The sequence below is a fragment of the Mytilus galloprovincialis genome, chromosome 12 (assembly GCF_965363235.1).
Source record: "Mytilus galloprovincialis chromosome 12, xbMytGall1.hap1.1, whole genome shotgun sequence".
Classification (NCBI taxonomy): Eukaryota; Metazoa; Mollusca; class Bivalvia; order Mytilida; family Mytilidae; genus Mytilus; species Mytilus galloprovincialis.
The window spans coordinates 40,126,415-40,139,850 of NC_134849.1; the positions used below are offsets into that span (position 1 = coordinate 40,126,415).

General features: G+C 35.7%; 1 protein-coding gene across 5 annotated transcripts in view; it reads left to right on the forward strand.

Annotated features, from left to right (window-relative positions):
- Positions 1-13,436, forward strand: part of LOC143053557 (aquaporin-1-like) — a 75,069-nt gene that overhangs the window by 13,344 nt on the left and 48,289 nt on the right. The window contains exon 1 of one of the 5 annotated variants that reach the window (XM_076226359.1): positions 9,836-9,861. The exons of 3 other annotated variants lie outside the window; for them this stretch is intronic. In XM_076226359.1, the coding sequence (XP_076082474.1) occupies positions 9,851-9,861 (11 nt within the window). In that variant the 5' untranslated portion in view covers positions 9,836-9,850. Of the gene's footprint in view, positions 1-9,835; positions 9,862-10,081; positions 10,163-13,436 lie in introns of those variants that run through there. One more of the 5 variants, XM_076226357.1, reaches the window with a different exon arrangement.

Sequence of the window (13,436 nt, forward strand, 5' to 3'; positions counted from 1 at the left end):
CTAAGTAGATACTACTGTAATCCCTAGTCAGTGAGGTGGCCAAGTAGTCTAAGTAGATACTACTGTAATCCCTAGCCAGTGAGGTGGCCAAGTAGTCTAAGTAGATACTACTGTAATCCCTAGTCAGTGAGGTGGCCAAGTAGTATAAGTAGATACTACTGTAATCCCTAGCCAGTGAGGTGGCCAAGTGGTCTAAGTAGATACTACTGTAATCCCTAGCCAGTGAGGTGGCCGAGTAGTCTAAGTAGATACTACTGTAATCCCTAGTCGGTGAGGTGGCCGAGTAGTCTAAGTAGATACTACTGTAATCTCTAGTCAGTGAGGTGGCCGAGTAGTCTAAGTAGATACTACTGTAATCCCTAGTCGGTGAGGTGGCCGAGTAGTCTAAGTAGATACTACTGTAATCCCTAGCCAGTGAGGTGGCCAAGTAGTCTAAGTAGATACTACTGTAATCCCTAGTCAGTGAGGTGGCCGAGTAGTCTAAGTAGATACTACTGTAATCCCTAGCCAGTGAGCTGGCCGAGTAGTCTAAGTAGATACTACTGTAATCCCTAGTCAGTGAGGTGGCCAAGTAGTCTAAGTAGATACTACTGTAATCCCTAGTCAGTGAGGTGGCCAAGTAGTCTAAGTAGATACTACTGTAATCCCTAGTCAGTGAGGTGGCCAAGTAGTCTAAGTAGATACTACTGTAATCCCTAGTCAGTGAGGTGGCCGAGTAGTCTAAGTAGATACTACTGTAATCCCTAGCCAGTGAGGTGGCCAAGTAGTCTAAGTAGATACTACTGTAATCCCTAGTCAGTGAGGTGGCCGAGTAGTCTAAGTAGATACTACTGTAATCCCTAGTCAGTGAGGTGGCCGAGTAGTCTAAGTAGATACTACTGTAATCCCTAGTCAGTGAGGTGGCCGAGTAGTCTAAGTAGATACTTCTGTAATCCCTAGCCAGTGAGGTGGCCGAGTAGTCTAAGTAGATACTACTGTAATCCCTAGTCAGTGAGGTGGCCGAGTAGTCTAAGTAGATACTACTGTAATCCCTAGTCAGTGAGGTGGCCGAGTAGTCTAAGTAGATACTACTGTAATCCCTAGCCAGTGAAATGGCCGAGTAGTCTAAGTAGATACTACTGTAATCCCTAGTCAGTGAGGTGGCCGAGTAGTCTAAGTAGATACTACTGTAATCCCTAGCCAGTGAGGTGGCCAAGTAGTCTAAGTAGATACTACTGTAATCCCTAGCCAGTGAGGTGGCCGAGTAGTCTAAGTAGATACTACTGTAATCCCTAGTCAGTGAGGTGGCCGAGTAGTCTAAGTAGATACTACTGTAATCCCTAGTCAGTGAGGTGGCCGAGTAGTCTAAGTAGATACTACTGTAATCCCTAGTCAGTGAGGTGGCCGAGTAGTCTAAGTAGATACTACTGTAATCCCTAGTCAGTGAGGTGGCCAAGTAGTCTAAGTAGATACTACTGTAATCCCTAGCCAGTGAGGTGGCCGAGTAGTCTAAGTAGATACTACTGTAATCCCTAGTCGGTGAGGTGGCCGAGTAGTCTAAGTAGATACTACTGTAATCCCTAGTCAGTGAGGTGGCCGAGTAGTCTAAGTAGATACTTCTGTAATCCCTAGCCAGTGAGGTGGCCGAGTAGTCTAAGTAGATACTACTGTAATCCCTAGCCAGTGAGGTGACCAAGTAGTCTAAGTAGATACTACTGTAATCCCTAGCCAGTGAGGTGGCCGAGTAGTCTAAGTAGATACTACTGTAATCCCTAGTCGGTGAGGTGGCCGAGTAGTCTAAGTAGATACTACTGTAATCCCTAGTCAGTGAGGTGGCCAAGTAGTCTAAGTAGATACTACTGTAATCCCTAGCCAGTGAGGTGGCCAAGTAGTCTAAGTAGATACTACTGTAATCCCTAGTCAGTGAGGTGGCCGAGTAGTCTAAGTAGATACTACTGTAATCCCTAGCCAGTGAGGTGGCCAAGTAGTCTAAGTAGATACTTCTGTAATCCCTAGCCAGTGAGGTGGCCGAGTAGTCTAAGTAGATACTACTGTAATCCCTAGTCAGTGAGGTGGCCAAGTAGTCTAAGTAGATACTACTGTAATCCCTAGCCAGTGAGGTGGCCAAGTAGTCTTAGTAGATACTACTGTAATCCCTAGTCAGTGAGGTGGCCGAGTAGTCTAAGTAGATACTTCTGTAATCCCTAGCCAGTGAGGTGGCCGAGTAGTCTAAGTAGATACTACTGTAATCCCTAGTCAGTGAGGTGGCCAAGTAGTCTAAGTAGATATTACTGTAATCCCTAGCCAGTGAGGTGGCCAAGTAGTCTAAGTAGATACTACTGTAATCCCTAGTCAGTGAGGTGGCCGAGTAGTCTAAGTAGATACTACTGTAATCCCTAGCCAGTGAGGTGGCCGAGTAGTCTAAGTAGATACTACTGTAATCCCTAGTCAGTAAGGTGGCCGAGTAGTCTAAGTAGATACTACTGTAATCCCTAGTCAGTGAGGTGGCCAAGTAGTCTAAGTAGATACTACTGTAATCCCTAGCCAGTGAGGTGGCCAAGTAGTCTAAGTAGATACTACTGTAATCCCTAGTCAGTGAGGTGGCCAAGTAGTATAAGTAGATACTACTGTAATCCCTAGCCAGTGAGGTGGCCAAGTGGTCTAAGTAGATACTACTGTAATCCCTAGCCAGTGAGGTGGCCGAGTAGTCTAAGTAGATACTACTGTAATCCCTAGTCGGTGAGGTGGCCGAGTAGTCTAAGTAGATACTACTGTAATCTCTAGTCAGTGAGGTGGCCGAGTAGTCTAAGTAGATACTACTGTAATCCCTAGTCGGTGAGGTGGCCGAGTAGTCTAAGTAGATACTACTGTAATCCCTAGCCAGTGAGGTGGCCAAGTAGTCTAAGTAGATACTACTGTAATCCCTAGTCAGTGAGGTGGCCGAGTAGTCTAAGTAGATACTACTGTAATCCCTAGCCAGTGAGCTGGCCGAGTAGTCTAAGTAGATACTACTGTAATCCCTAGTCAGTGAGGTGGCCAAGTAGTCTAAGTAGATACTACTGTAATCCCTAGTCAGTGAGGTGGCCAAGTAGTCTAAGTAGATACTACTGTAATCCCTAGTCAGTGAGGTGGCCAAGTAGTCTAAGTAGATACTACTGTAATCCCTAGTCAGTGAGGTGGCCGAGTAGTCTAAGTAGATACTACTGTAATCCCTTGCCAGTGAGGTGGCCAAGTAGTCTAAGTAGATACTACTGTAATCCCTAGTCAGTGAGGTGGCCGAGTAGTCTAAGTAGATACTACTGTAATCCCTAGTCAGTGAGGTGGCCGAGTAGTCTAAGTAGATACTACTGTAATCCCTAGTCAGTGAGGTGGCCGAGTAGTCTAAGTAGATACTTCTGTAATCCCTAGCCAGTGAGGTGGCCGAGTAGTCTAAGTAGATACTACTGTAATCCCTAGTCAGTGAGGTGGCCGAGTAGTCTAAGTAGATACTACTGTAATCCCTAGTCAGTGAGGTGGCCGAGTAGTCTAAGTAGATACTACTGTAATCCCTAGCCAGTGAAATGGCCGAGTAGTCTAAGTAGATACTACTGTAATCCCTAGTCAGTGAGGTGGCCGAGTAGTCTAAGTAGATACTACTGTAATCCCTAGCCAGTGAGGTGGCCAAGTAGTCTAAGTAGATACTACTGTAATCCCTAGCCAGTGAGGTGGCCGAGTAGTCTAAGTAGATACTACTGTAATCCCTAGTCAGTGAGGTGGCCGAGTAGTCTAAGTAGATACTACTGTAATCCCTAGTCAGTGAGGTGGCCGAGTAGTCTAAGTAGATACTACTGTAATCCCTAGTCAGTGAGGTGGCCGAGTAGTCTAAGTAGATACTACTGTAATCCCTAGCCAGTGAGGTGGCCAAGTAGTCTAAGTAGATACTACTGTAATCCCTAGCCAGTGAAGTGGCCAAGTAGTCTAAGTAGATACTACTGTAATCCCTAGCCAGTGAGGTGGCCAAGTAGTCTAAGTAGATACTACTGTAATCCCTAGTCAGTGAGGTGGCCAAGTAGTCTAAATAGATACTACTGTAATCCCTAGTCAGTGAGGTGGCCGAGTAGTCTAAGTAGATACTACTGTAATTCCTAGTCAGTAAGGTGGCCAAGTAGTCTAAGTAGATACTACTGTAATCCCTAGCCAGTGAAGACTGAGGTTGTGAGTTCGAACCCCACTCGTGCTGGAGCACTTGACTCTTATCTTAACTGACTAGGATAACCAGTTTCCCTATCGAAGTTTGGTGGTTTTCACCGGGCACTCCTGCTTCCTCCACTAATAAAACTGACCGCCACGAAAAAGCCCAAAAGCTTAAAATTAATTAAATATTTATTATCGTAGGCAGGGGTATTTAAGTGTTTCGAAAAGCGAGAGTTACTGACAAATGATTTAATTATTGAATTGAATAAAAGATTCAATAGTTTTACATGTTAGTTCTGACGAATTACCAAAACAAGCTTCAAAATTATAATCATATAGTATACAATCATATATAAAGTGTGTCTTAATTGACGAACAAGACTGTTATGTTTAATTTTAGTTTATAAAAACTCTTTAATGAGGATTTAAAAGGACAAACATAGTTCCACTTCATTTGAGGACTATTATCAAAGGTCTAAGATAGGATTGGTACAAAGTAAAAGACTCATTTAAGGATGTTTGCTTGTCATGTTTTGGATTTTTTGTCAGATTTTCGAAATCCTCTTGTTTTATCCATTTGAATGCCTTTAAAGATTTTGCCCATGGACCCCATTTTTCTTTTTATAAATCTTTTACATGTATAATTATAAGCCATTTGTAAAAGTCTTAAAAAATCTTATTTATTTTCTGATAGTTTTTGAGAACTTTAACTTGTCAATGATAAAGCTATGAAAAATCAAGAGAGAACAGTTTTCCGCCAAAAATCCAATGGCTAATATCTCGAAAACAAGCACATTGATAGTTTTTGAGAACTTTAACTTGTCAATGATAAAGCTATGAAAAATCAAGAGAGAACAGTTTCCCGCCAAAAATCCAATGGCTAATATCTCGAAAACAAGCACATTGACCCCTATATTTTTTTGCCTATTTTTATTCCTCAATTAATACCCTATCAATTTATAACAGTCTTTTAAAAAGCTTGTTATTTTAAAACAGAGTAGCGAACATCCTTAAGACATGTAAGGATATGTTTTAGTCCTATGATACTTTCGATAACCAGTATCTAAATATAAGAGGGTCTAGAAAGGAGGTACTTCATTCTGTATTCTTTTATTTTTAAAGCCCCACATGTTTTTACCATTATTCGCTATTGTTTACATTTAAAAATCTTATTGTTCTCTTCTCCCTATTTTGTGGTCCTTTTTTTTTTGGGCCTATTATGTCTATTCGTTATGGCTCATTATTCTATAGCATTGGTCCATTAATCTCTATTCTGTTAACCCTACCCAGACCCTCTTGTAAGAAGATATATGATTGACAATGAACATTGATCAGATAAAATCATCTTCGGTGACGTTTTTAAACGTGCTGTACCTCCCAAGGACAGACCACTGTGGCCAAAACCGACAAAAGGATTAACTATTATTAATCTGTATTTTCAACAGTTGTGTTTAAAGTTTAAAGTGGAGTGGGCACTTGTAGATAAAGTAACTTCAGAGAAATTTCGGAAAAAATCTGTTCGGGGAACCATACATGTAGAATATTTACTGATACTACAAGTAGAAGGGTCTCACATTTTTACTCTATATTCAAAATTTCTGAAGTCATATCTTCTGTGCTGGATTATTGTACTTATATGTGGTAATATCATACACAGTAACTGGTACTTTAAATTTGATGATTATGTTTTTCACTAAATTTTATGATACTTTCGGACCCTATCAATTTATATAATATTACAAAAACCAAATTTAGGTCTTTATATTTCAATCTAATTGGAATTAAAAAAAGAATGGATAACTGTCTGTTTCTGTTTTATCTGAAGTTACAAATTTATAGACCCAAGACAAGCATGCATGAGATGTCTAACCGACATCTGTTCTATAGACACTGTAAACTACCTTCTAAATGTCTTTTGCCTAGTTTTGTCTTGAGTGTTGGTGTCTCATTGACGTCTATCCCACAATTTCTTTAATTCAAAATTGAATGACAAAAATATTATAGGCACAATGCACAAATCTTTAAATAAAAATTCCAAACTGTAAAATTTCCGGCCCACTTAATACATGTACATTTCTGATAAGATTCGAGTAGTTATCGGTATTTCTTGTCTACCGGTGTTTATTTATACTTCAAGTAACAGTGATACTCTAGTGGACACTAACTGATTGTAAACAACTAAAAACAGATTATAGTATCACTAGAAACAAATGTTGACATAAGCTAAATATCTACAGAAGATGAAAACAATCGGAGAATGTTTTATCCTGCAATCGGCCAACTATTGTATAAATAACATTTAACAGTTACATTTTTGCTTTATTTGTACTTGTACAAATATCCCACAATTTCTTCAATTCAAAGATCTTCAAAACTAAATGAAAAAAAATGTTGCATGTAATAATGTCTCCTGTTACCCTGCTACTATGTTGAGCAAGCTATTTTAATAATGTGGATATTTCTGCTTGTGTAACAGTTCATTTCCAGGTCTTACTATTTCGATTTTTTTTGTTGAAAAAATAGAGACGATTTTAACAACTAAAGTTTCAGGTGCCAGATGTAAATTGCAGGATAAAAACAAAATATGTACATTGTCGGAAATATAAAAGTTATTTGTACTTGCTATACGATACAGGAGAAATGCTCGGCAAGCCTCGCTTTTCATCCTGTTTCTAAAGCTCGTACACAATGTACATATATTGTGTATGGCAAGTCAAAGACTTAAATGACTTACATGCACAAAACAACTAGCATGCGAAATCTAGTTATAAGCATGATTTCTAAATCTTAATGTAGTAACAATGTAAATAAACTCATCATAGATACCAGGACTGAATTTTGTATATACGCCAGACGCGCGTTTCGTCTACAAAAGACTCAACGAATTGATGGGAAAAGACGAGATCATGAAACAACTGTTGTACAACGCTTGGTCATCATTATATAGTCAATGGTATATCAATGATCTTCAATTGGCCGTTTCAGAATCTAAAGCATCATGGGTAATTTCATTGTTCGTGCCCTAAAGTGAAAATAACGTTACGTCATTGGTTGAATTTCCATTGTTTATAACGTTTTAAACCAATCAAAACGCTTTGGTGTACGCTTTTGAAAATATTACCCAGGATGCATTAGATTCTGAAACGGCGAATTGGAGAGAGATATTTTGTATTGATATTCGTAAAATAGTCTTTTTTTTCACAAGAAACATACTTCAACAAGAGAATTTGAAAATAATCTAACAAATAATCTTACAATTCCAGGATTAAAAATGAATGTACGCCTTGGCTAATAATATTAAAAAATAGCTATGAAAAGCTAATCTTAATTTTCTGTCAAATACGAGTAGGATATAAAGATAAATAGGCCACTACTTTGCTACATATAGTCCAAACACAAACATGTTTGCATATATGCATATTCATACATCTACGAATTATTTATAACATGTTTTCTTTACGTCCAGTAGCTAATATTTCATATATACTTAGGACAGAATAGTTAAATAAAATATCTATTCCGAAAGATGAATGAAAATAAGCGTTGACTTCAAAGCAAAATTTTTCCTCTTTTCTCCGAATAGCTGACTTACGCACGTATATACCCATGTTACTGACATATTTGAATTTTTGAACATTCCGAGATCGTGATAATTTCCAGAGGGTGTGTGTTGAATAAGTAAGTTACATGTATTTTAGCAACGCAATTATTGAAATATACGCAAATATATTATTTAATGTCAGATGTGACGTCCGCATTATGTGTGGGCGTATACAGACACCCTTCCCATCATGCAGCAGGGTACATTAGTAAATAGTTCAGGGTAAAATGTAACATTGAACCTTTTGTCACGTGTACCACTATTTTTCAAAATCTTATATGATTTGATATTTGAAATTTGAAATTCAATGATAAGTATCATTTTATACCCTCTCCATCAAAAAGTATTCGAAAAAAAGAAGTTGGGAGTAATCTAAGAACAAACGTAATAAAACAATGGACGATATTTTAATTCTAAAAAATGAAAAACTTTCAAATCAAATGGGTGTACGACCTCTTAACGTCACAACAATCCCTTCCTTGAATCTGCCACTGAATCATATCTTTGTGCTTTTGTGATTAAAGAAAAAATTTGATTGAAGGTGTTTGATAGTTTCTGTTACTGTAACCAGTCAAAGTTTACAATCAAGACCATTCATATCGCCAACTGTCAATGGTTAACAATCGTGCATTGCCCTTTCGATGCCTTGGTTGTTGTTTCCGTTGTGTTCAATTCTCATAGACGGATACCCTACACCATCTAATATTGAATTATCTATTTAGTCTTAGAGTATTATACCTTATGGAGGTTCTGAAATAAGTCATTATTGATAAGACCCTGTAATCAGTATAAGCTTCTGAAATATATCTTTGATAATTAATTTAGGATAAAGCAATGCTACGGTTAATCTCTAAAGGATAAAGTATAATAACAGCATTTACACCTGCGTCTTATATTCTTTCTCATATCAAGCATATCACATTATCATCTACCTTGGGGTTCGTGTTGCTAAACTTTATTTTTCTATTTTGTGTTTTGTGCACATCTTCTTTTATATTGTCAGGTTTTTTCTCTCAATTTATGAGTTTGAATGTCCCTCCGGTATCTTTCACCCCTCTTTTGTAAGTACAATGTGTTTTAAATATACGAGTCTTGATGGTAGATCTTTCAATTCTTCCTTTTAGGTAAATTTTCTCTATTTTTTTAATTTATATTCTTTAATTTTTCCATTTCTTTATATTATAGCACCTTAAATTTCTTAGTCTTTATTTTGCTGGCCTATCTTTCTCAAGTGTCTTTTTATGTCCATTTTTTGTTTGTAGATTTAACCCCTCATCATCTTGTCTAAAAATCACATCTTGAACCCCAGACATCCGTAAAAATTAGATTTTTAGTGATAATGTTTCAATATCAGTGTATCCCGGACTATGGGAATGTGATATTTAACATAATTCCTAGCTGTACGTGTTGGTATTCAGTGGTTGTTAGGTTAACGTGTTGGTCATAAGATACCACGGTGATGGTATCTGACATACTGTCAATTTCAGCACGTCAAGTAAAAGTATTTCTGTACATTCTGGTGTAAATACAATAAACTATTCTAGTAGTGATGACAGATCTGACACTTGTTGAAGATTTTTATCTGTTTCAATCTAATTGTCATTTTTAGTTATTTGTGTCGCTTGATTCCTGACTCAGTGAGAATGACACAACCCACATCGTCTTTTATTCATAATACATATTAAGTTAATCAGCCAATATTTTATCAATTGATTAACCCAATCAAAAATTCAATAAATTGTAAGATTTCTTGATTCATGATATAAACATCGGTAAACAGAGATTTTTTTCAAGATTTAAGCTCTCTTTTCACGAAAATATACTTTACGGAATCCGTAAAAGAACCCTTTCATGCCTGTAAATCTTCCGTTTGAAACTGACTTTATTACGTCATCGGAGCATGAAGGCATATGACACGATGACAGCGCCAGTCAGAAATTGTATATATTGTATTGAATATCTATTGATGATAGATATCTCACATTGGATTATCATCATTATGTACTGAATCTATGGATCGTGAAGATCAATCCGGGTACTTTAAAGATTTTTTTCAAGGATTATTATTTAAAGAAGTTACTAAAAAGCATTTGGAAAATGGTGATAAGGTAAAATACAGTTTTTCACATTTTTTTGGTTGATTTTTTAATTGATGTCGTAAAGCTATATTTAGATTCATCTGGAATAAAGAAGGTGTATCCCAAGACTACGTGTTTACAGATGAACTTTATGAAACAATGTCGTTGAACTATACATACATTGAATGTGTAATATCCCTAATTATAAATGTTCAATATGTGCTCTATGAACGCACCTTACTAACTAACGGTTACATGTATTCTATGCAGCTCCTATAGAAATAACTTCATTTTTTCCAAATACAAATAGGAGTGAAAAAATGGGTTTCAAGTAAGTTAACGTATTTTATTATTTGTTAATTGATATTTCATTGAAATTGAATTAAGACGTTTACTTTTTATGACATTAAACATGTAAACCAATATAATTTTAGGCAGTATAATTTATTACTTTGATAACTAAAAGCATATTGCTGTTAACGACAAATTCAAACTAGAAAAATAAAAAAAGCGATTTTTTTTTCTGAGTCAAAATTTTTGTTTTCGCGCGCGCAAACATTTTTATTTAGTTTTTCGACAATACCAATCGAAACTATAACACTTTAAGTAAGGTATATGGAAAGTCTGGATTCAGGATATTTTCTTTATCATCTTCATGACCAGAATATTTTGGAAAAAAAAGTTTGTTTCCATTTTTTGGAGAAAAAAGTTTGTTTCCATTTTTTGGAGAAAAAAATAATTTGTTTTTGACCCTGAGAAAAAAAAATGTTTGTTTCACCCTCAGCTGCCACTATATGTAATGCTAAAATTGAAAGAAAAAAATTGTTTTCGACTTGTTGCCAAAAAAATAGATTGTTTTCGCCGAAGGCGAAAAAAAAAGTTTGTACAGAAAAAAAAACCATAGCCCCCCCCCCCCCCCCCCAGAAAATCAAATGGTTGCTGCCTTATAAAAGAAATTTTTTAATGTACTTTGAACAGACCTTACAAACAACTTGGTGGTAATAACTGGAACATTTGGTCAAAAATCCCTTCAAAAATACCGAATTTGACGACTTAATAAAATCGCAAAGTACAATGTATACTTGTACACATAATTCAAATATGCACACTTTACATTTCATGGACATGTATCAAAAGGACTCAACATATATGATATGTTTTTATCTCACCTAAATAGAAATATTGTGCTTTCTGTAAAATGTTAGAATTCAATATTGCAGGAAAGGGGTTGAGGTGTATGGGGGAATAAAAAGGGGGAGGGGTATGGTATCAAATTGATCTTAGTTAAAAAAAAATCCATGATGAAGCTTTAAGGCTAGATGTAGAAATACATTTAATGAAATCTTGCTGTAAACACTTTATACAATTGTATCAAAGTTTGGTGTCATTGAAGATAATTAGCATTTTCTCAATCAGTTTATTATTGACACACAGATATGTATAGGGATAAACAAATAATGGAGTTGATACACATAACATTGTTTGTTGACACAGAAACAAATAATACAATATGGCTCTTGTTGATAGTACTGATTGATTTTACAGCCGATTTCATTGAGTGTGTAGCCAAAGGCAATATCTTTGGTTAGCTTGCTTGTTAGCTGAACTGTGAAGTCATTATTAGGTCAGGTATACTACATGTACCCTCCTCTCGAAGTAGTCCTAGTCCAACAGACAGATAGATTGGTTATCTGCTGTTTTAGTCTACTCTTAAAAAGGGTAGTTTACCTGACCTCACAATGACTTCACGGTTCAGCTAACAAGCAAGCTAACCAAAGATATTACCCTTTGCTTCACACTCAATGAAATCGGCTGTAAAAGGAACACGAACTTTAAATTGATGTAGCTAGAATGCATGTTCAATATTATATACCATAAAACGGTTTATTTTCTTTCTAAAAAGCTTGGCTACGTTGTACCTGGTGGCTGTATAATGATAGTTGAGAAGTGAAAAAGGAAAAGCATGTGATGTTCATAAACTAATTACCATAAGTTATCTCAGTATAGCTAAATTTTGTTAATTGATTGATTGTTGGTTGCTTAATGTCCAGTGACAAATATTTCATGCATGTTCAAGGACGACTAAAGTTTGTTAAGTACTTAAAGCAAATTGAAAGGGAAAGAGAACATGTTACATATCAAACCAACAACCTCCTACTCTAAACTGGACCAATGTTGTGTTCACTTATTGCTACTTTCGGTGCGGAGATTCAGATGGAATGACACTAGAGGCGAGCACACACCGTGGCCATAAAATGGAAGAGGTCTAAATCAAATGTAAATGTCGAACAAACGAATATGGATTTATATAGTATCACTCTATTTTGTAATTTAATCATCGTCTAACTATAGAAAGAAATTAATTTTTACTATTATCACAAAAATGATAACGACAATAATAAATGTATAAATATAAAAAAGGGTTTCCCTGATAAACTTGAGTGGATGATAAGTACTTCAATACTATGGAACAAAAATATACAAGTTTTTAAAATGTTATTCCAAATACTATTCGGTAAGTCAAAAATAATTTACGCATGCGTTAGAGCCTTGGGAAGGGTGATTTTCCCATCCTCCAATTTTTGAACAAACGACATTTATTTATAAAAAGGGAGGAGGACAAAAACTTATTCTTAGGCTGAAACTTGTTTTCCCTTGTCCCTTTCATGAGTACTCCTACGCAACTAATGTAATATTGAAACCAATCCCAAAATTAGTAATTTTCCCAATGAATAATACAATCATAGCTATAGCGAACAATTTATGTTCTCCTTTTCAATTGCACATTTGCAGTTTAATTTAGCTAGTATCTTATTTATTTCACAAAAGACTACAAAAGAGGGTCAGTTTGGGGTTTACAGAATAGAGAAAAAAGAACACAATGTACAAAAAAATCAAAAAAAAAAAAAAAAAAAAACAAATTAGGGTCTCAAATAAAAAATAGGTAATATTGGGTTGCTAAAATATAACGATCAAGACATAATGGGCACAATTAGTAAAGAATCGAAAAAAAAAATAAAAAATTTAAGAATAGAGAAATGACGGAACCTCACCCTGAACTGCATAAATTATCGATATGATAAACATCCTTGAGAAATTAACTTATTTTATTGTCAATGTACCACCTGTTAATAGAGTATAATGTATTACCGATAGTACAAATGCGTGTATAATATACATTAATACAGAAATGGATTAACTGAATGCAATGTCAATTTATAAAATAGCGGTTTTAAATGTGAAACTGTTTTGCACCATATCTATAAAAGGCAAATCTTTTGCAATAAAAATTTATGATGTAAAAAGTATTTTAAAGAGCCTCATCATAGGGTTTATTATGTTATTATTTGCCCGTTTTTATAGTGAATATTTAATTACCAGACCAAATATTTCATGATTTTTTTATTATTCGATTATCTAAGACTAACCGTATTTTTTTATAAATTGATTATCTTGCTGAAACAGATGAGGCCCCTCATGGGGGGGGGGGGTCCTAGTAATCACATAATCACCATTTTTTTGCCAATATAATCACATAATCATTAAATATTTGCTTATCTTTAGTAATCAAATAATCATAAACTAAAAATACAGTCCTAGGTAAT